This window comes from Panthera tigris, chromosome X (assembly GCF_018350195.1).
Source record: "Panthera tigris isolate Pti1 chromosome X, P.tigris_Pti1_mat1.1, whole genome shotgun sequence".
Taxonomy (NCBI): domain Eukaryota; kingdom Metazoa; phylum Chordata; class Mammalia; order Carnivora; family Felidae; genus Panthera; species Panthera tigris.
The window spans coordinates 46,560,664-46,585,280 of NC_056677.1; the positions used below are offsets into that span (position 1 = coordinate 46,560,664).

The following is a 24,617-nucleotide window of genomic DNA, read 5'->3' on the forward strand; positions in this document are numbered from 1 at the left end:
ATGAAGACAGAAAAATTGATGCAGGAGAAAGAGGGAAGACTTGCAAAAGGGATGACCTTAAGTTAGTAAGAGGGGATGTGATTTGGCATGTACATAGAGGGGTTGGCCTCAGATGGGAACAAGGACAGGTCATCCATGGTTAACACAAGGCAGGCAGAACAAGTGGGCACACAGATACACATGGGTGAGAAGATGAAAGGGTAGGAGCTGGTGGAAATTCTGTTCCAAATGCTTACATTTTGTCAGTGAAATACATAGCCAGCCCATGAGCTGAGGGAGCAAGGAGGAGGGAGTATTAGAGGCGTTAGGAGAGAGGAAAAGGTATGAACTAGCAGAGTGAAAGAACTAGAGAAAAGTAATATATTCAGCAACTTAAACTACCACCAGAAGTGTATAAGAGTATTACTCTCAACATAGCCTCAAAAGGAGTAGGTACACTAATTTTTCAATATTTGCCAAACTATTAGGTTAAAAAAATAATTTCATTTGCATGACTGATCACTAGTGAGATTTAACATCTATCTAGTCATAGTACTGGCCACTGTATTTCTTCTTTTGTGAATTGTCTGCTTCAGGATTTTGCTCATTATTTCATTTACTGGGGTATTAGTATTTGACTTTATAGATCTGTACGAATCCTTAAAATATTAAGGGTATTTTCTTCAACAAATGATGTTGAAAAAACTGGACAATTACATGAAAAAGAATGAAAATAGTCCACTTTTTTACACCATACACAAAAATAAATTCAAAATGGATTAAAGGCTTAAATGTGAGACCTGAAGCCCTAAAAATCCTTGAAGAGAGCATAAGCAGTAATTTCTCTGACATCAGCCATACCAACATTTTTCTAGACATGTCTCATGAGGCAAGGGAAATAAAAGCAAAAATAAATTATTGGGACTACATCAAAATAAAAAGCTTCTGCACAGAAAAGGAAATAATCCACAAAACTAAAAGATAACCTACTGAATGGGAGAAGATATTTGCAAATGACACATATGAAAAAGGGTTAGTATCCAAATATATAAAGAACTTAAATAACTCAACACCCCAAAAAACAAATAATCCAATTAAAAAGTAGGCAAAAGACATGAACAGATATTTCTCCAAAGAAGACATACACATTGCCAACAGACACATGAAAACATGTTCCACATCACTTATCATCAGGGAATTGCAAATCAAAACTAACAATGAGATATCACCTCACACCTGTCAGGATGGCTAAAATCAAAAACACAAGAAACAACAAGTGTTGACGAGGATGTGGAGAAAAAGGAACATTCATGAACTGTTCGTGGGAATGCAAAGTGGTGCAGCCACTGTGGAAAACAGTATGGAGTTTCCTCAGAAAGTTAAAAATAGAACAACCTCATAATCCAGTAATTGCACTACTGGGTATTTACACAAATACAAAAACACTAATTCAAAGGGATACATGCACCCCCATGTTTATGGCAGCATTATTTACAATAGTCAAGATATGGAAGTGGCCTGGGGCACCTGGGTGTCTCAGTTGGTTGAGCATCTGACTTCAGCTCAGGTCATGATCTCGTGATTCATGGGTTCGAGCCCCATGTCGGGCTCTGTGCTGGGAGCCTGGAGCCTGCTTCAGATTCTGTGTCTCCCTCTCTCTGCCCCTCCCCACTCACGCTTTGTTTCTCTCTCTCTTTCAAAAATAAATAAACATTAAAAATTTTTTTAATAAAAAAAAGATATGGAAGTAGCCCAAGGGTCCACTGACAGATGAATGGATAAAGAAGAAATAGCATAAGAGGAGTTAAGATGGCAGCGAAATAGGGGGACCCTGAGCTTTCCTCCTCCCTCAAACAGGTTACATTACTTGGAATAACCAGGAAATCGATCTGTGGACTGATCGAAGGACCTCCACAGTTGGAGGGAGACAGCATGGCAGGTGTGAAGTATGTGGAAGTGAACTGGAGAAGAGAAAAATTGTGGTGCTGCGGAGGGGAGGAAATCCTTTCCATGGAGAGACAAAAGGGAGAGAAAGACACATGGGTTGAGAAAGTGCAGGATCAAGTTACAACAAGAGGAAAACCTCTCTGGATCATGGTCTTGGGGGCGAGAAGTACTGAGTGTCCCAGTTTTTTCTTAAACAGCATTTGGAGCTCAAACTCAGGTTTTGGAAGTGCGTGACTTTCTCTGGAGCGGAGCTATGGCACACATTCCTGGGAAGGAGGGAGCTAGCTCTGGAGTGCATAGCCTAGTGTAGGAATCTCTGGGGCACACTGGGAGAGAACAGTCCCCTTCCTGGAGTACTTTTGGAAAAGCGTTTATTGCCTCCCCAAGGACAAAACACCATGCAGGTGCCAGCAAAAGGCCTTTTTCATCATCATGGGACAGAGGCACACCCAGAGGGAATACAACCTTTGCTGGTTTTAGCAGTGCTACACCATAGATTCTACGCACTGTGCAGGTGTGGGATTGTTTCTCAGGGAGAGAGGAAGGAAGGAAAAATAAGATACAAACAGAGAAGGTGGCAAACCATAAGAGACTCTTAAATACAGAAAACAAACTGAGGGTTGCTGGAGGGGAGGTGGGTGGTGGGATGGGCTAAATGGGTGGTGGGCATTAAGGAGGGCACTTGCTGGGATGAGCACTGGGTGTCGTATGTAAGTTATGCATCACTGGGTTCTACTCCTGAAACCAATACTACACTGTGTGTTAACTAACTTGAATTTAAATAAATAAATTTTAAAAAAGAAGAATTAGTGTGTGTGTGTGTGTGTCTGTGTGTGTGTGTGTGTATACATGTTATTCACCCATAAAAAGAATAAAATCTTGCCATTTGCAACAACATGGGTGGATCTAGAGAATATAATGCTAAATGAAATAATTCAGTCAGAGAAAGACAAACAGCATGTAAATTCACTCATGTGTGGAATTTGAAAAAGAAAACAAATGATCAAAGGGGAAAAAAAGATAGACAAGCCAAGAAACAGATTCGTAACTATATAGAGGACAAACTCTGTAAGTGGGTGGTGGTGGGGTTGATAAGTGAAATAAGTGATGGGGTTTAAGGAATGCACTTGTTGTGAAGAGTACTGGGTGATGAATGGAATTGTTGAATCATTATATGGTATACCTGAGAATAATCTAACACTGTATATTAACTACATTGGAATTAAGATAAAAAGTTAATAAAAAAGATTTTAAGGATTTGATCATAATTATAATTTTTTGTAAGTATTTGAAATATTTTAAGCCTAATGAAAGGCAATTATTCTATCAAAACTCCGATGAAAAAAACCTAATGTCCCCTAGGCATGAATGTATAGGTAAGAAAGGGGGCACTTTACCTTAAGTGATGCAAGGGGATGTTCTGGTCCCAAGAGGCTCCAGTGAAAAGCAGCCAGGTCCTCATCTGGGAGAATGTGGTTACCTATAAAGTACATTTGTCATTTACTGACAGTACAAATGTATTCATAGAACTTCCAGGCTATGAAAGGGCCTCTGGGTAAGAAAATAATAAAATAATAATTCACATAGTTGTAGATTTTCAATGTAATGTCTATAGTAGCTATGTGTTGATTACCCACTATGTATCTCATGCATTATATGTATCATCCTTATAATAACCATGCCAGTAGTATTATTATCCCTATTTTACAGATAACGTAACTGAGGTTCAGACAAGTTTGGTGACTTAACACAAAGTAGCATTAAGTTTGGTGACTTAATAAATGCCCACACCAGGATAAGAAGAGGACTTCAAAGCCCGTGCTATTATCTATTACCTAATCATTCTACTTTTTATAATAGCAGCTACAATTACTGACTGCCTAGTAAGTGCTGGGTGTTTTATATATCTCATTTCATTTAATATTGTCAGTAACACAATGAAATATACTATTCTATTTCACAGATAAGGAAATTGAAAGCAGGCAGGTGTAACTTCAGTAATTTGCCATAGGCCTAATTCTAAAAATTGTGGTGGCTCTGTTATATGAACCAAACTCAAATCCACTGGGATCATAAGCAGAGGTTACACCTGAGACAACATAGTAACCATCATGCTGTCAGCACATGGAAAACCAACTCAAAACATAATCATCTGTCTGTAATTTACTTTTAAATGCATTTTTAAAAAAAATTTTTTTTCAACGTTTTTTATTTATTTTTGGGACAGAGAGAGACAGAGCATGAACGGGGGAGGGGCAGAGAGAGAGGGAGACACAGAATCGGAAACAGGCTCCAGGCTCCGAGCCATCAGCCCAGAGCCTGACGCGGGGCTCGAACTCACAGACCGCGAGATCGTGACCTGGCTGAAGTCGGACGCTTAACCGACTGCGCCACCCAGGCGCCCCTTAAATGCATTTTTGAAAGATAAATTGATGGATGACTAGACTGGACTGATATATATGATAAAGCAAATATAGGAAAATGTTAATGGCAGGAATACTGGTGGCAGATATAGGATTTTCACTACCAAATTCTTTCAATTTTGATGTATGTTTGGAAATTTTCATAATAAAATGTTAGCACAACAGAAAAAGAAAAACATATACAGCAGTTTATGTTCTTGATCTAAATTGAGACACAGATTCAGAGGGGAAAGGTGCTAGAGCCAAAAAAAAAAAAAAGTATATTGAGGTAGAGGGAAAGAAATGCTCATGCTCTGAATGGGGGAACCAAAGCTATCTAAGACTAATACAACATTTAGCCTAAGACAGTGCTCTGCATAAAATAATAATGGAATATAACAAAAAAGTTTTTAGAAAAATTGAAATATTTTCTGGAATATCCTGTATTAAATTCATAAGACAAAGATGCTGAATTTCTAGTAAGAAGCCCAAAAGACTGCTGGGTTTTCCCCAGCATAGTGTTTTGTCATGCGGACTTTAAAAAAGATAAATTCAATAGTGACAGGCTAAATTGCTCTGGTCTTCATGTCTTAGCATTGGAAGAGGAAACTTTACCAATCACTGGAGTCTTTTCTTTGGATACCTACCTAGCAGTGCAGCAAATATAGGAAAATTCATCCGCTTCAAGCCCAGCTGCTTGGCTACTTCCTGCATCAGGAACTGATTGGTAGTGAGATTCTTCCCATTCCAGCTCAGCTTCAGAGCATGGGAACTGTAGTAAGAGGGAATATTGTAGAGGGCATACTCGGAATCATGGGCAAGAAGGCCATGGAAGCCATTTTCCCTGAAAAAAGCCACCACTTCCAAATGGTGGTCTTCAAGGCTCTGAAAGACCTAGGAGGGAAGGAGAGAAGAACATATCATGCAACAGAAACTGATATATTTGGTTAGAAGTCCAGGTTAGCAATTATATTTTATAGTTTGTTGAAATTTAAGATCACAAATGGTTGAACACAATACTCTTCAAAAAAAAGTCTTTCTCATCTTTGAACTTGATTATTCTTACTATAAACAAAGACATCACCATCCATGTATCCATTTAAATGCCCAGTCCTTTCATGAAACTGTCGTGTGAGGCTCTTCAAAAGAATACTGAAATTGGGGAGCCTGGGTGTCTCAGTAGGTTAAGTGTTTGACTCTTGGTTTTGGCACAGGTCATGGTCTGACAGGTTCATGAGTCCGAGCCCTACATCAGGCTCTGTGCTGACAGTGTGGAGCCTGCTTGGGATTCTCTGTCTCCCCCTCTCTCTCTGCCCCACCAGCACGTGCTCTCTCTCTCTCTCTCTCTCTCAAAAATAAATAAATTGAAAAAAAGAATACTGAAATTAACATGGTATATATTACTTAAGTTTTCACCTTAAACAATAACAGAAGATATTTTTGTTAGAAATAAAGCTATTATGTATTTCTCAGCACCTTTGAAATGCCACATATACTTTACATACATTATCTCATTGTCAGAACAACCATGGTTGTTCTGAGCAAGGTAGATATGGATAAAAAAACTTACATGTGGAAATAGACACAGAGAGGTTAAATAACATATAGTAAGAATCTGATTCTAAGTTCATCTAACTCCTTTTAAAAAAAATTCTTGCTTGCTATCTTTTTAGAACCACCTTAAACCATAGAGCACCCAAACAGGGCATTTCCAGCAGGTAGAGGTCAGAATCTTCACCCCATTTTAGAAATGAGAAAACTAAAACTATGAGAGGTTCTTTCCCCTCAAAGCTGCATAATGAATGAGTGTACACGGGATTCAAACCCAAGCTGTTCTGACTCGAGAATACATACTTTCCGTTGTACCAGGCTTCTTCCTGGAAAGCACTATTTTTTATATAATAGACTGTTAAGTGGCCTTCCTGTGCATGCCTCTATCACTGCACTTAGAGCATACTGAAATAATCTGCATACTGGTTCTACCACACTAACTTCCTTGACTGCAGAGACTTTATTTATCTTTCGATTTTGGGCTCCAAGATAATGCTTGGAGCATAATATGAATAAAAGTAGCTAACAGATACTGAACACGTACTATGTGCTAAGCAATGTTCCAAGTACTCTGCACACATTAATTCATTTAATAATCTGATAAGGCTATAACTTATTATCATTCCCATTTTTACACTGCTATTCCTAAGGTCACATAGCTGGAAGGAACAAAGCTTGGATTTTGGCTTTAGAGCCTGTGGACCTATATATTTTTGTTGAACTCAACTGACCTAGTTTTTTTTTTTTTTTTTTTTCATTTAAATTGTAGAAGAATGGTAGTTTTCTGGAGTCTGACAGGAATTTTAGTGCATTAAGTTTCTCCCAGGATATGGAGAGTCTAGTCACAGTAGATAGTTATGTCACACATTAAGTCCACAGGGGGAGGGACACTGATAAGCAGATAGCAAAGTAATGTCGCATATGTTTGATATCCAAACAAAGGAACCAAAAATCCTTACTTTGTACTGCAACATATTTACACCTAGAGTTATGATAAACTCCAATTGGGTCAGGATAGGAGTACAGTTTTATGCTGTCCCCCTGGTGATAGTTTTTTTCAGCATACCTCTCATACAAGTCATTTATTGAGCATTTGTCTGTACTGGGTATAAGTGTGAAACCTTCCCTCTCATCATCACAATCAGACAATGTGAGCGTTATAAGCCCCATCTTACAGATGAGGAAACTGAGGCTCAGAGAAAGGAGATGCCATGCTCAGGGCCACAGAGCATTCCAAATGTCCATCAACAGAGGTGTCTGAGTGGCTCAGGTTGAGTGTCCAACTCTTGATTCCGTCTCAGGTCATGATCTCACAGTTCGTGGGTTTGAGTCTCACGTCTGGCTCTGTGCTGACAGCGCAGAGCCTGCTTGGGATTCTCTGTCTCGGTCTCTCTCTCAAAAATAAAGAAACATTAAAAAACAAAAACAAATGTCCATCATCAGAAAAATGGTTAAGCAAAATGTGATATATCCACACAAGGGAATATTATTTAGCTATAAAAAGGAATGAAGTACTGATTCATTCTACAACATAAATGAACCTTAAAACCACTATAGAGTGCAAGAAGCCAGACACAAAGGCCAGATATTATATGATCCTTTTTATATTAATATTCCATAACAGGAAAATCCATAGAGATGGAAAAATAGATTAGTGCCTGCCAGGGACTGGGGGAAAAGGGAAATGAAGAATGAGTGCTAGAGGGTACTGGGTTCACTTTTGGGGGGATAAAAATGTTTTGGAATTAGTGGTCACAGTTGTACACAACTGTGAATACAACTGAATTGTACATAAAAAATTGTAAATTTTATGCCATTATGTGAATTATTTCCCAATTTTTTTTATCCCAATTAATTTTTTTTTTTAATTTTTTTTTTCAACGTTTTTTATTTATTTTTGGGACAGAGAGAGACAGAGCATGAACGGGGGAGGGGCAGAGAGAGAGGGAGACACAGAATCGGAATCAGGCTCCAGGCTCTGAGCCATCAGCCCAGAGCCTGACGCGGGGCTCGAACTCACGGACCGCGAGATCGTGACCTGGCTGAAGTCGGACGCTTAACCGACTGCGCCACCCAGGCGCCCCTATCCCAATTTAAAAAAATGGAACTAGAATTCAAATTCAGCTCTGGGATCCTGGGAAGATGGCGGCGTAGGAGGACGCTGGACTCACCGCGCGTCCTGCTGATCACTTAGATTCCACCTACACTGCCTAAATAACCCAGAAAACCGCCAGAAGACTAGCAGAACGGAGTCTCCGGAGCCAAGCGCAGATGAGAGGCCTACGGAAGAGGGTAGGAAGGGCGGAGAGGCGGTGCGCGCTACACGGACTGGTTGGGGGGAGCCGGGGCCGAGGGGCGGTCCACCAGCCAAGCAGAGTCCCTGAGTCTGGCTTGCAAAAGCGGAGGGGCTGGACGGAGTGTGTTCCGACAGCAAGCGGGACTTGACATCTGGAAGGTTATAAGCTAACAGCTCTGTTCGGAGAACGGGTGGGCTGGAGGACAACAGAGGGAGAGCTGTTGAGCCCCGGACGACAGAGCTCAGCTTGGCGGGGAACAAAGGCGCTCGCCAGCGCCAACTCCCTCGCCCATCCCCCAGCCAAAATCCCAAAGGGAACCAGTTCCTGCCAGGGAACTTGCTTGCACCGCGCAAACACCCAACACTGTGCATTTGCGGATCCATCCCTCCAGCGGGTCTGACTACCTCCTGGTGCCGTAGGGCCCCTCCCGAAGCGGATCTCCGAAGATAAAGCTAGCTGAGCCTGCCCCTCCCGCCCCTGTGCACCTTGCCGATCCACCCCAGCTAATATGCCACATCCCCAGCACCACAAGCCTGGCAGTGTGCAAGTAGCCCAGATGGGCCACACCACACCACAGTGAATCCTGCCCCTAGGAGAGGGGAAGAGAAGGCACACACCAGTCTGACTGTGGCCCCAGCGGTGGGCTGGGGGCAGACATCAGGTCTGACTGCGGCCCGCCCACCAATACAAGTTATTCAAGACAGCACAGGGGAAGTGCCCCGAAGTCCCGCACCACTCCAGGGACTATCCAAAATGACGAAACGGAAGAATTCCCCTCAGAAAAACGTCCAGGAAATAACAACAGCTAACGAACTGATCAAAAATGATTTAAACAATATAACAGAAAGTGAATTTAGAATAATAGTCATAACATTAATCGCTGGGCTAGAAAACAGTATAAAGGACAGCAGAGAATCTCTTGCTACAGAGATCAAGGGACTAATGAACAGCCAGGAGGAGCTAAAAAATGCTATCAATGAGCTGCAAAATAAAATGGAGACAACACGGCTTGGATTGAAGGGGCAGAGGAAAGAATAGGTGAACTAGAAGATAAAATTATGGAAAAAGAAGAAGCTGAGAAAAAGAGAGATAAAAAAATCCAGGAGTATGAGGGGAAAATTAGAGAACTAAGTGATGCACTAAAGAGAAATAATATATGTATAACTGGTATTGCAGAGGAGGAAGAGAGAGGGAAAGGTGCTGAAGGTGTACTTGAAGAAATAATAGCTGAGAACTTCCTGGATCTGGGGAAGGAAAAAGGCATTGAAATTCAAGAGGCACAGAGAACTCCCTTCAGACGTAACTTGAATCGATCTTCTGCACAACATATCAGTAAAACTGGCAAAATACAAGGATAAAGAGAAAATTCTGAAAGCAGCTAGAGATAAACGTGCTCTATCATATAAAGGGAGACCTATAAGACTCGTGACCAATCTCTCTACTGAAACTTGGCAGGCCAGAGGAATGGCAGGAGATCTTCAATGTGATGAACACAAAAAAATATGCAGCCGAGAATCCTTTATCCAGCAAGTCTGTCATTTAGAATAGAAGGAGAGATAAAGGTCTTCCCAAACAAACACAAACTGAAGGAATTCGTCGCCACTAAACCAACCCTACAAGAGATCCTAAGGGGGATCCTGTGAGACAAAGTACCAGAGACATCGCTACAAGCATGAAACCTATACACATCACAATGACTCTAAACCCATATCTTTCTATAATAACACTGAATGTAAATGGACTAAATGCGCCAACCAAAAGACATAGGGTATCAGAATGGATAAAAAAACAAGACCATTCTATTTGCTGTCTACAAGAGACTCATTTTAGACCTGAGGACACCTTCAGATTGAGAGTGAGGGGATGGAGAACTATTTATCATGCCACTGGAAGTCAAAAGAAAGCTGGAGTACGAAACTTATATCAGACAAACTAGACTTTAAATTAAAGGCTGTAACAAGAGATGAAGGGCATTATATAATAATCACAGGGTCTATCCATCAGGAAGAGCTAACAATTATAAATGTCTATGCGCCGAACACAGGAGCCCGCAAATATATAAAACAATTACTCACACACATAAGCAACCTTATTGATAAGAATGTGGTAATTTCAGGGGACTTTAACACTCCACTTGCAGAAATGGATAAATCATCTAGACACACGGTCAGTAAAGAAACAAGGACCCTGAATGATACATTGGATCAGATGGACTTGACAGATATATTTAGAAGTCTGCATCACAAAGCAACAGAATATACTTTTCGAGTGCACATGGAACATTCTCCAAGATAGATCACATACTGGGTCACAAAACAGCCCTTCATAAGTATACAAGAATTGAAATCATACCATGCATACTTTCAGACCACAATGCTATGAAGCTTGAAATCAACCACAGGAAAAAGTCTGGAAAACCTCCAAAAGCATCGAGGTTAAAGAACACCCTACTAAAGAATGAATGGGTCAACCAGGCAATTAGAGAAGAAATTAAAAAATATATGGAAACAAATGAAAATGAAAATACAACAATCCAAACGCTTTGGGATGCAGCGAAGGCAGTCCTGAGAGGAAAATACATTGCAACACAGGCCTATCTCAAGAAACAAGAAAAATCCCCAATACAAAATCTAACAGCACACCTAAAGGAAATAGAAGCAGAACAGCAAAGACAGCCTAAATCAACCAGAAGAAGAGAAATAATAAAGATCAGAGCAGAAATAAACAATATAGAATCTAAAAAACTGTAGAGCAGATCAACGAAACCAAGAGTTGGTTTTTTGAATAAACAAAATTGATAAACCTCTAACCATGCTTCTCAAAAAGAAAAGGGAGATTACCCAAATAGATAAAATCATGAATGAAAATGGAATTATTACAACCAATCCCTCAGAGATACAAGCAATTATCAGGGAATACGATGAAAAATTATATGCCAACAAACTGGACAACCTGGAAAAAATGGACAAATTCCTAAACACCCACACGCTTCCAAAACTCAATCAGGAGGAAACAGAAAGCTTGAACAGACCCATAACCAGAGAAGAAATTGAATCATTCATCAAAAATCTCCCAACAAATAAGAGTTCAGGACCAGATGGCTTCCCAAGGGAATTCTACCAGACGTTTAAAGCAGAGATAATACCTATCCTTCTCAAGCTATTCCAAGAAATAGAAAGGGAAGGAAAACTTCCAGACTCATTCTATGAAGCCAGTATTACTTTGATTCCTAAACCAGACAGCGACCCAGTAAAAAAAGAGAACTACAGGCCAATATCCCTGATGAATATGGATGCAAAAATTCTCAATAAGATACTAGCAAATCGAATTCAACAGCATATAAAAAGAATTATTCACCATGATCAAGTGGGATTCATTCCTGGGATGCAGGGCTAGTTCAACATTCGCAAATCGATCAACGTGATACATCACATTAACAAAAAAAAAGAGAAGAACCATATGATCCTGTCAATCGATGCAGAAAAGGCCTTTGACAAAATCCAGCACCCTTTCTTAATAAAAACCCTTGAGAAAGTCGGGATAGAAGGAACATACTTAAAGATCATAAAAGCCATTTATGAAAAGCCTACAGCTAACATCATCCTCAACGGGGAAAAACTGAGAGCTTTTTCCCTGAGATCAGGAACACGACAGGGATGTCCACTCTCACCGCTGTTGTTTAACATAGTGTTGGAAGTGCTAGCATCAGCACTCAGACAACAAAAGGAAATCAAAGGCATCAAAATTGGCAAAGATGAAGTGAAGCTTTCACTTTTTGCAGATGAAATGATATTATACATGGAAAATCCGATAGACTCCACCAAAAGTCTGCTAGAACTGATACATGAATTCAGCAAAGTCACAGGATACAAAATCAATGTACAGAAATCAGTTGCATTCTTAGACACTAATAATGAAGCAACAGAAAGACAAATAAAGAAACTGATCCCATTCACAATTGCACCAAGAAGCATAAGATACCTAGGAATAAATCTAACCAAAGATGTAAAAGATCTGTATGCTGAAAACTATAGAAAGCTTATGAAGGAAATTGAAGAAGATATAAAGAAATGGAAAGACATTCCGTGCTCATGGATTGGAAGAATAAATATTGTCAAAATGTTAATACTACCCAAAGCTATCTACACATTCAATGCAATCCCAATCAAAATTGCACCAGCATTCTTCTCGAAACTAGAACAAGCAATCCTAAAATTCATATGGAAACACAAAAGGCCCCGAATAGCCAAAGTAATTTTGAAGAAGACCAAAGCAGGAGGCATCACAATCCCAGACTTTAGCCTCTACTACAAAGCTGTCATCATCAAGACAGCATGGTATTGGCACAAGAACAGACACATAGACCAATGGAATAGAATAGAAACCCCAGAACTAGACCCACAGACGTATGGCCAACTCATCTTTGACAAAGCAGGAAAGAATATCCAATGGAAAAAAGACAGTCTCTTTAACAAATGGTGCTGGGAGAACTGGACAGCAACATGCAGAAGATTGAAACTAGACCACTTTCTCACACCATTCACAAAAATAAACTCAAAATGGACAAAGGACCTGAATGTGAGACAGGAAACCATCAAAACCGTAGAGGAGAAAGCAGGAAAAGACCTCTCTGACCTCAGCCGTAGCAATCTCTTACTCGACACATCCCCAAAGGCAAGGGAATTAAAAGCAAAAATGAACTACTGGGACCTTATGAAGATAAAAAGCTTCTGCACAGCAAAGGAAACAACCAACAAAACTAAAAGGCAACCAACGGAATGGGAAAAGATATTTGCAAATGACATATCGGACAAAGGGCTAGTATCCAAAATCTATAAAGAGCTCACCAAACTCCACACCCAAAAAAACAAATAATCCCGTGAAGAAATGGGCAGAAAACATGAATAGACACTTCTCTAAAGAAGACATCCAGATGGCCAACAGGCACATGAAAAGATGCTCAACGTTGCTCCTCATCAGGGAAATATAAATCAAAACCACACTCAGATATCACCTCACGCCAGTCAGAGTGGCCAAAATGAACCCATCAGGACACTATAGATGCTGGAGAGGATGTGGAGAAACGAGAACCCTCTTGCACTGTTGGTGGGAATGCAAACTGGTGCAGCCACTCTGGAAAACAGTGTGGAGGTTCCTCAAAAAATTAAAAATAGACCTACCCTATGACCCAGCAATAGCACTGCTAGGAATTTACCCAAGGGATACAGGAGTACTGATGCATAGGGGCACTTGTACCCCAATATTTATAGCAGCACTCTCAACAGTAGCCAAATTATGGAAAGAGCCTAAATGTCCATCAACTGACAAATGGATAAAGAAATTGTGGTTTATATACACAATGGAGTACTACGTGGCAATGAGAAAGAATGAAATATGGCCTATATACCAACCTGGATGGAACTGGAGAGTGTGATGCTAAGTGAAATAAGCCATACAGAGAAAGACAGATACCATATGGTTTCACTCTTATGTGGATCGTGAGAAACTTAAGAGAAACCCATGGGGGAGGGGAAGAAAAAAAAAAAGAGGTTAGAGTGGAAGAGAGCCAAAGCATAAGAGACCGTTAAAAACTGAGAACAAACTGAGGGTTGATGGGTGGTGGGAGGGAGGGTAGGGTGGGTGATGGGTATTGAGGAGGGCAGCTTTTGGGACGAGCACTGGGTGTTGTATGGAAACCAATTTGACAATAAACTTCATATATTGAAAAAAAAAACAAAACAAATTCAGCTCTGTCCACAATGCCCATGCTTCCGAACTCTCCCTTTTAAAACTTTTTATTATGGAAAAATTTAAACATACAAAGGTAAAGAAAATACCATAATAAACCCCTATGATACCATTATCCTGTTTCAGCTACTATCCATGTTAAGTCATTCTTGTTTCATCTACTGTGCCCTGCTTCTGTTCTGCCAATTTTAAATACACTTTTAAATTGTGACTAAAAAACCATGTAACATAAAATTTACCATCTTAACCATTTTTACGTGTATAGGTCAGTAGTGTTGTTTACTCACATTGTTGTGAAACAGATCTCTAGGACTTTTTAATCCTGCAAATCTGAAACTCTATACCCATTAAACAACAACTCTCTGTTTCCGCCTCTCCCCCAGCTTCTTGCAACCACCATCCTACTTTCTGTTTCAATTAATTTGACTAGATACCTCATATAAGTGGAACTATACAGTATTTATCTTTTTATGACTGACATTTCATTTAACAATGTTCTCAAGGTTCATTCACTTTGTAGCATGTGACAGGATTTCCTTCCTTTTTAAGGCTAAAATAATATTCCATTGTATGTACATACTACATTTTCTTCATCTGTTCATCACTGGACAAATGGGTTGCTTCCACTTCTTGGCTATTGTGAATAGTGCTACTATAAACATAGCTGTGCAAATCTCTCTTCAAGATCCTGTTTTCAGTTCTTTTGGATACATACTCAGAAGTACAATTGCTTAATTATATGGTAGTTTTATTTTTAATTTTTTGAAAGAAACTCCATACTGTTTTCCATAGAGGTTGTGCCATTTTATATTCCCAACAACAGTGTACAAGGGTTCTAACTTCTCCACAACCTCACCAACACCTGGTTCTTTTCTTTTGTTTCCTTTTATAGTAGCCATCCTAATGGGTATGAGGTGATATCTCATTGTGGTTTTCATTTGCATTCTCTGATAATTAGTTATGTTGAGCATCTTTTCATATGATTGTTGGTCATTTCTGGCATACTTTCAAGCAAATTGAAGATATCAAATCACCTATAAATACTTCATTCCTTATATGTAACAGATAAATACTTTTAAAATAATACTAGAATTTCACCAAAGTTAACAAGTTTCTTAATACCATAATATCCAGTAGCTACTCTATTTTCCAAGATTGCCTTAAAAATGTTTTTTGACAGTTGGTTTGTTCAAATAAGGATCCAAAAAGGGTCCACATGCTGCATTTGGATGATACAGCTTCTACATATCTTGTAACAGTTGCCCTTGACTTTATTAAATGCCATTTAATTGTTGCAAAATCCATAACTCACTTTTTAAATTACACAGTTAATATGGATTATTCAACAGATGGTGTTGGAATAACTGGACATTTATTTGAGAACAATTAGATCCATTCCTCATACTTTAACTGGGATAACTATAAAAATAATAGAAGACTCCATGTGGAATTTTTAAAAATAATTTCAGAGTTTACATATAACAATTTCGAAGTTTACATATAAGAGAAAAACCAGTAACAGTAAAGAGGAAGATCAACCTTCTTGACTAAATAAAAATAAAACATTTATGTTTAGGGAAAGCCAATGTAAGTAAACTCAAAGGGCAAATGACAAATTGCAAAAACAAACAAACAAACAAAAAAAACAAACCCACAAAAATTGCAACTCACAGTATAGAGGGCTAATTCCTCTAACAGAAAATTTTTAAAAAGCCTAACAACACAAGAAAACAGTTCACAAAAAAGGAAACACAAGTAGATTGTAAGCATATAAAAAGATGATAAAACTCACTTGTGATAAGAAGTAAAAATTAAAATAATGCTGAAAGAGGGTTTTTCACCTAGAAGATTACCAAATACTACACTGGTAAGGGAAACAGGCACTCACAAATATTGAAGGTAGGTGTGTAAGTGATACAATGTCTTTGGAGAAAAATCTGGCAAGATCTGTCAAAACTACAAATGAACATACCTTTTGACTGGGTAACTTTGTTTCTACAGATTCATCTTTTAGATATGTAAAGCACTTGGAACAACACTGCAAGTGCTTGTATAAGCAAGAGCATTGCAACTGTACAAGTATTCATTGTAGCATTATTATAATAGCTAAAAACTGGAAAAATCTAATTGCTCATCAATAAGGGACTATCCATATATTATAACATGTGTAAAATGGAACAGGGTGGAACCATAAAAAATTAAAACTCTATGTACTCACATGGAAAACTCAGCATGATAAAATAAATGAAAAAGCAAAATACAAATTTAGTATGCAACCATTTAAAAAAATGTTTATTTATTTTGAGAGAGAGCGCATGCAAGCAGGGGAGGAGTAGAGAGAGGGAGAGAGAGAATCCCAAGCAGGCTCCGCACTCGAAACACACAGCCCGAGGCGGGGATCAATCTCACAAATTGTGAGATCACGACCTGAGCTGAAATCAAGAGTCGGACGCCAAACTAACTGAGCCACCCAGGCGCACGCGCGCGCACACGCACGCGCACACACACACACACACACACACACACACACACACACAAACAGAAAGAGAGAGAGAGAGAATATTAAAAAAAAAAATGTTTTTTGAGAGAGAGTGAATGTGAGCAGGGGAAGGGCAGAGAGAGAGGGGGACAGAGAAGTGGGCTCTGCTGACAGCAGTGTGCCCGATGTGGGGCTCGAACTCACAAACTGTGAGATCATGCCCTGAGCCGAAGTTGGAAGCTCAACTAACTGAGCCACCGGGTGCCTGGAGAGAGAGAGTGTTAAGCAGGTTCCACACCCAGCGAGGAACTCAATGCAGGGCTCCATCTCACAACCCTGAGATCATGACATGAGCTGAAGTCTAGTCGGACGTTTAACCAACTGAGCAATCTAGGTGTCCCAGTATGCTCCCATATTTTAAAAGGTATATTTGTGGGGGTGCCTGGGTTGCTCAGTCAGTTAAGCATCCTTTTGATTTCAGCCAGTTCCTGGGTTTGAGCCACGTATCAGGCTATGCTGACAGAACAGAGCCTGCTTGGGATTCTATCTCCCTCTCTCTCTCTGCCCCTGTCCCATTTGCGCTCTAACTCTCTCAAAATAAATAAAAATTAAATTAAATTAAAGGTCTGTTTGTGGTGTGTGTGCACTAAGTGGTTATAAGTATTTGCTTTTATATGCATAATAACTTTGGAAGAATACACAACTAACTGATAATATTGGTCAACTCTGGAGAAAAGAATCTAGTGGCTAGGGACAGAGGTGGGAGATTTTTCTTTTATCATATATTGTTTTGTACCTTTTGAATTTTTATATCATGAATTGCAACATTTAACTCAAAAGGTAAATTACAACTGAATAAAAGCAGAACATACTCCAGGTAAAAATAAAATCAGGAATACAGGCATGCCTCAGACATTGCAGGTTCAGTTCTAGGACACTGTGATAAAGTATCTCAATAAGGTAAGTAAAATGAGGGGTTTTTTTTGTTTCCCAGTGCATATAAAGGTTATGTTTATACCATACTGTACTCTATTAAGTGTGCAATAGCATTATGTCTAAAAAAGTACATACCTTAATTTAAAAATACTTTATTGCTCAAAAATGCTAACAATCATCTGAGCTTTCAGTAAGTCATAATCTTTTTGGTGGTAGAGGGTTTTGCCTCATTGTTGATGGCTGCTGGCTGATCAGGGTGGTAGATGCTGAAGGCTGGGGTGGCCGTGGCAATCTCTTAAAATAAGGCAACAATGAAGTTTGTCTCATCGATTCTTCCTTTCAGGAAGGATTATTCTGTGGCATGTGGTGCCATTCAATAGCATTTTACCCACAGCAAAACTTCTTTCAAAAGTGGAGTCAATTGGAGCGCCTGGGTGGCTCGGTGGGCTGAGTGTCCAACTTCAGCTTAGTTCATGATTTCAAGGTTCATGTGCTTGAGCCCTGCAGCAGGCTGTGTTGACAGCACGGAGCCTGCTTCAGATTCTGTCTCCCTCTCCCTCTCTCTCTCTCTCAAAAAAAAATAAATATTAAAATTTTTTTAAAAAGTGAAATCAATCCCTCAAACCCTACCACTGCATATCAACTAAGCTTATGCAATATTCTAAACTCTTTGTTGTCATTGCAACAATCTTCATAGCATCTTCACCAGTAGATTCCATCTTGTGAAACTACTTTCTTTGTTCATCCATAAAAGTGAACTCCTCACCCATTAATTTTAGCATAAGATAGCAGCAATTCAGTCACATCTTCAGGCTCCACTTCAAATTCTAGTTCTTTTGCTATTTCTACCACATCTGCAAGTATTTCCTCTGTTGGTCTTGAACACCTCAGTCACCCATGTGGACCAGAATCAATTTCTTCTAAACTCTCATTAATGTTGATATTTTGACTTCTTCCCATTAATCATGAATGCTCTTAATGACATCTAGAATATTGAATTCTTTCCAGAGGTTTTCAGTGTATTCTGCCCAGATCCATCAGAGGAAACACTATCTATGTCAGCTATAGCCCTATAAAATTTCTTAAGTTACAAGACTTGAAAATTGAAATCATACTTCTTGATTCATGGGCTACAGAATGGATGCTGTGTTAGCATGAAAATAACATTAATCTTGTGTACATCTCCATCAGAGCTCTTGGGTAACCAGGTGCACTGTCAACAGTCATATTTCGAAAGGATTCTTTTTATGAGCAGTAGGTCTCAACTATGGGGTTAAAATATTCAGTAAACCATGTTGTGAATACATGTGCTGTCATCCAGGCTTTGTTTTTCTATTTATAGATCACAGGCAGAGTATATTTAGCATAATTCTTAAGGGTCCTCAGATTTTCAGAATGATAAATGAGCACTGGCTTCACCTTAAAATCACTAGCTGCCTCTGCCCCTAGCAAGTCAGCCTGTCCTTTGAATATTTGAAGCCAGGCATTGACTTCTCCTATCTATGAAAGTCCTAGAGGGCATCTTCTTCCTTTTTAAAAATTTTTATTTATTTTTTTTAATGTTTATTTATTTTTGAAAGAGAGAGAGAGAGACAGGAGTGTAAGTTGGGGAAGGGGCAGAGAGAGAGAGAGAGAGAGAGAGAGAGAGAGAGAGAGAGAGAGAATCTGAAGCACGCTCCAGACTCAAAGCTGTCAGCACAGAGCCTGACGTAGTGCTCAAACTCACAAACCATGAGATCATGACCTGATCCAAAGTCAGACGCTTAATAACCGACTGAGCCACCCAGACACCCCAGGGCATCTTCTTCCAATAGAAGGCTATTTCACCTACATGGAAAATCTGTTTAGTGTAGCCACCTTCATGAACTATTTTATCTTTTGGATGACTTGCTGTAGCTTCTACATCAGCACTTGTTGCTTTACCATGCACTTTTATGTTCTGGAGATGGATTCTTTCCTTAAACCTCACAAACCAGCCTCTGCTAGCTTCAAACTTTTCTTCTGCAGCTTCCTGGAACTAAAGAGAATTAGGGCCTTGCTCTGGATTAGGCTTTGGCTTAAGGGGATGTTGTAGCTGGTTTGATCCAGACCACTCAAATTTACTTCATAACAGCAATAAGGCTGTTTCACTTATCATTCATGTGTTCACTAGAGTACCGTTTTTAAACAAGCTTATTTATTTTTGAGAGAGAGAGTGAGCAGGGGAGGGGCAGAGAGAGAGAGGGAGAGAGAATACCAAGCAGGCTCCCCACTGTCAGTGAAGGGCCCGACATGGGGCTCCAACTCAGAACCCTGAGATCATGACCTGAGCCGAAATCAATAGAGGCTTAACCGACTGAGCCACCTAGGTGCCCCACTAGAGTAGCATTTTTAATTTCCTTCAAAAACTTCTCCTTTGCTTTCAAAACTTGACTACCTTTTTGGCACAAGAGACTTAGCTTTTGGCCTATCTCAGCTTTCGATATGCCTTCCTCACTAAGCTTAATCATTTCTAGCCTCTGATTTAAAGTGACAGACATGTGGGGCGCCTGGGTGGCTGTCGGTTGAGTGACCAACCTCGGCTCAGGTCATGATCTCACGGTTTGTGGGTTTGAGTCCTGCATCGGGCTCTGGGTTGAGAGCATGGATGGAGCCTGCTTGGGATTCTGTCTCTTCCTGTCTCTCTGCACCTCCCCTGCTCTCTCTCAAAATAAACATTAAACATTTTTTTTAAAAAATAAAGTGAGAGATGTGCACCTCTTCCTTCCACTTGAACACCTGAGGCCATTGTAGGGTTATTAATTGGCCTAATTTTAATATTCTTATGTCTCGGGTAATAGGGAAACCTGAACTGTTGGTCAGTAGAACAGTCAGAACACACACATTTATTAAGTTCACCATCTTGTATTGATGAGGTTTGTGGTGCCCCAAAACAATGAAAAAGAGTAACATCCCAAAGATCTCTGATCACATATCATTGTAACAAATATAGTAAAGTTTGAAATATTGTGGGAATTACCAAAATGTGACAGAGAAACAGGAAGTGAGCAAATACGGTTGGAAAAATGGTACCAATAGATTTGCTTGATGCAGGGTTGTCATAAATCTCCAATTTGTAAAGAATGCAATATCTGTGAAATGCAATAAAGCAAAATACAATAAAATGAGGTTATGCCTACAGACCTTTTACCTCCATTCCTTGAAGGTAATTCCCATTCCAGGCCTCTCGACTCTGACGAGTATGATGAAGTAGGTCTAGTGCTAGCCTAGAAATATATATATATTTTTTGAGGTACGACTGACATACAAAAAGCTGTACATAATTAATGTATACACCTTGAGGTCAGAGATAAGAATCATCACTGGCATCAGTCTATGCCATAAACATGTCCATAACCTCCAAAAGTTTCCTCCTGCCCTCTTTATTTTTTGTGATAAAAGCACTTAACATAAGTTAAGCAAAGTTTTAAGTACACAAATCAGTATTGTTAATTATAGGCACTATGCTGTTCAGATCTCTAGGACTCATTTGTCTTGTATAACCAAAACTTTGTACCCTTTGACTAATACTTCCCCAATATTCCCTCCTGACAGTCCCTGGCCACCACCATTCTACTCTCTGCTTCTATGAGTGACAATTTTAGACTCCTAATTAAATGGTATTTGTCTTTTTGTATCTGGCTTATTTCACTCAGCATAATGTCCTCTGATTCATCCATGTTGTCCCAAATGGCAGGATTTCCTTCTTTTTTAAGGCTGAATAATACTCTATTGTATGTATATGCCATATTTTCTTTACTCTTTCATCCAACAATAGACACTGAGGTTGCTTTCAAGAACCCCAGATGATTGTCATGATGAGGTAAGTTTAAGAAACAGTGCTCTCTAGTCAGATTGTTTTTTTTTTAGCAAAATATCATCTAGAGTGACTGATGGCAATTAAATCCTGATCAGGGCAAGGAAGAAGCCTTCTAGCCACAACACCCTTCAGAATAGCTGAGTACCCTGGCTCCATTTCCACATGTATGATGAATGCTACCATCTGTAAGCAGAAGGACTTTCAGTTCCTGGCTCAAACGGATCCAGTTCAGTTGTTAACCTTGTAATTTTTCAGGAGACTGAAATGATTTAGGTGAGCTTTAAACAATAACATACCCAAGTAACTAATCAAGAAGCACATTTGACCTTTAAAGAAAGTAAGAGTTGAGATTCTCAACAACTGCCTCTAGCTTTTAATTGCTAGCTCACTGTTCAATACAACAAATATGAATTGGGGTCTTCTAAGTGCCAGGAGGCAGAAAGCACAGAGTAAGACACTTAATATGTTAAGAAGTTATAATCATAGGGTGCCATGGAAACATAGACCAAAGGCACCTGACCAGTCAATGGGGCAATGATTTCTAGAGGAAGCGACACTTATTTATAAAACTCAGGGGGAAACAGCTCTCTGAAAAAAGTTTAATGTCTCATTTCCAATAGCAAGTAGTCTAAAGAAGTGGCTTTCAAATTGTGCTTACCAAACCAGTATTTGGGTAGATGGAGAATTGGATAAAACCACCAGACAGGAAAGGTACTCCTGCTTTTTCTTCAATCTGAGCTCATATTCTCCATTTTATCTTTAAAAAAAATTTTAAGGTTTATTTATTTTTGAGACACAGAGAGACAGAGCACAAGTGGGGGAGGGGCAGAGAGAGAGGGTGACACAGAATCTGAAGCAGGCTCCAGGTTCCCAGCTGTCAGCACAGAGCCCAACATGGGGCTCAAAACCATGGACTGTGAGACCGCAAGATCAGATCATGAACTGAGCCAAAGTCAGATGCTTAACCAACTGAGCCACTCAGGCGCCCCTCCATTTTCTCTCTCATACTTTGGTTCTTTCAGAAATAATTTATTGAAAAACACTTGCTATTAGAAACAACTAGTATTTATCACTAGAATGTGAGCGCCATGAAGGCCATGATTTCTTGGTACATTTTGACTTTCAACCAATATTTACTGGACCAGGCACGGATACATGCCAGGCATTCATCTAGGTGTGGAAATACCGTAGTGACCAAGAGGCCCAAATTCCTGTCTTCATGGAGGTGACATTCTAGTGATTACTATTTCATGATAGGCACTGGGCTAAATAATTTAAGATGTATTTCACTTATCTTTCTAAATCTGTGAAATGAGTATCCTTAATCCCCCTCCCTCCTTTTTTCGAATGTTTATTTATTTTTGAGAGACAGCATGAGTGCAGGAGGTACAGAGAGAGGGGGACAGAGAGTCTGAAGTGGGCTCCACGCTGACAGCAGAGAACCTGATGCAAGGCTTGAACTCACAAACCACGAGATCATGACCTGAGCTGAAGATGGACGCTCAACCAACTAAGCCACCCAGGCGACCCCCCTCTTTCTCAATAGAAAAATTTAAATAACTTGCCCCAAATCATACAGCCAGCCACATGGCAGAACTTGGACTTGAACCTAGTTAGGTCTATCTGCAAAATAATGCTCTTTCCATCGAACATGTTTATCAAATAAAGGCAACTGGAAAACTGAGTATTCACTAACTTCAGATCAATTCATAAAGTAATACAATAATCACAGGGCCATAAAGAATAGATTGTGAGCTTGTTAATTGCTGTGATTTTATTATATCCATCTGGCTGTCTAGAAGCCTGCCTGGACCACAGAAAGAGCTTAATACAGAAGCAACACCACTTTCTGACCTCTGTGATACTTGACTTCCTCCAACGCATCCCAAATTCTCTTGTATTGCTAGCCTCATTCCCCACATAGTGTTAAATCCAAACTGGTATCTGACTCAGGCTGAGCTCTGTAGTCCACCTACTCCCTCTGTTCTCAATTCCAAAGCAAAAAGAAATCAGAGATGACAAGGAAGCATCACTTCATAAGAAAAGCCAATGGGAGGGGTGGATTATGTATAAGTCTGCTTTAGCAATAGAAATATGGATGGTTTATATTTCAGCTGCAAGGCCTCTGTGCCTCAAAGTCTAACTGAGCTGTCAGCACAGAGCCCGACGCGGGGCGCGAACTCATGAACCATGAGATCATGACCTGAGCTGAAGCCGGACGCTCAACTGACTGAGCCACCCAGGTGCCCCTAATTTCTTTTAAACTACACTACACTGTCAGTGTTAATGATATAAACATGCAAGATACTGGAGTTTACATCTTAAAATTCAAAGTTAATAACACAAGTTAAAAATAGAAAAAAGTTAATCATTACATCTGTGTGTGTGATTTTTCTCCTTTAACTTGGAACAGGAGGTCTGATGCCAAGTGTGCCAAGAGGTCAATGTTAGGTTTTGTATTTTCGTGTTAGGGTGTGCAGTAAAGAATTTAGCTTTGGTTCCTTGGGAATGATTAATTTTATCCCATCTTGTAATAGAAAACGGCTGTTTAGAAAGGTAGGAATTTCCACAGACATTTTGCACACTGTTTCTTATTATATTTAGGGTAACGACCCCCAAGATATTTGTAGAATTCTGGTATTCCACTGACACCATGCTTCATTTTCAATACCATAAAACAGTAATTCGGTATCTCCATTGTAGCTCTTCTTTTACACCATAAACATTGAGGAAGGCTAACTGGACAATATTAGTTTCTTTTCTGAAAATATAATACCAGAGAACCTTTCCTGGAATGCAACAGACAACTTCACAATTTTGGGAATGTAGTTCAGGCCATCACTTTCATTTCTTGGAAACCAATTTCAGCAAAGTCATCCAGTTTATCACCTGCCAAATGAGTTTTCCAAAGGCGTAATTTTGCTAGAAACGAGCAAATACAACCATACATTTGTGAAGGTATTTTTGAATAAACCTGCTTTTATTCAGAGTGCCTCTCTAGATGAGTTGCAATGTCAACCAAACAGGTCAAGTATTCTATTTCAATCTTTGCTGGTGCACTGAATGCTCTTTGGATGCCAGAAGTCTCTTTTTTTAGTATCTTCAGTACCACGCCTCAGTCAAGGCAATCAATCTACATATAATAGGGCAGATTTCCATAACATGCATCTAATAATTCAAAGTATTCAGCTTTGTTTGGTGTAAGCCACATTGTTAATCGCTAGTTCCTAACATGATTCATTTTGAACATTTTTGCATAATAATTGGATCCTAAGGAGTGACATAATTAAAATCTTTAAGTCCTTATAAAGTGTTTCTGCTTCAAATTGAAATAGAAATTCTGAGTCCAAGAGTAACACTATGGCAGAAGTACCATCTGTAGTCGTAATTTTGACCAACCTATACCAAAAATTTCATGACTTTCCTTAACACACAAAATC

At 39.5% G+C, this 24,617-nt stretch overlaps 1 protein-coding gene across 2 annotated transcripts in view; it reads right to left on the minus strand.

Annotated features, from left to right (window-relative positions):
* Positions 1-24,617, minus strand: part of FAM120C (family with sequence similarity 120C) — a 112,032-nt gene that overhangs the window by 76,622 nt on the left and 10,793 nt on the right. For both annotated transcript variants that reach the window (XM_007089433.3, XM_042974423.1), the window contains exons 2-3: positions 4,976-5,222; positions 3,324-3,406 (exon numbers count right to left, since the gene is read on the minus strand). In XM_007089433.3, coding sequence (XP_007089495.3) covers positions 3,324-3,406; positions 4,976-5,222 — 330 coding nt within the window. The remainder of the gene's footprint in view (positions 1-3,323; positions 3,407-4,975; positions 5,223-24,617) is intronic.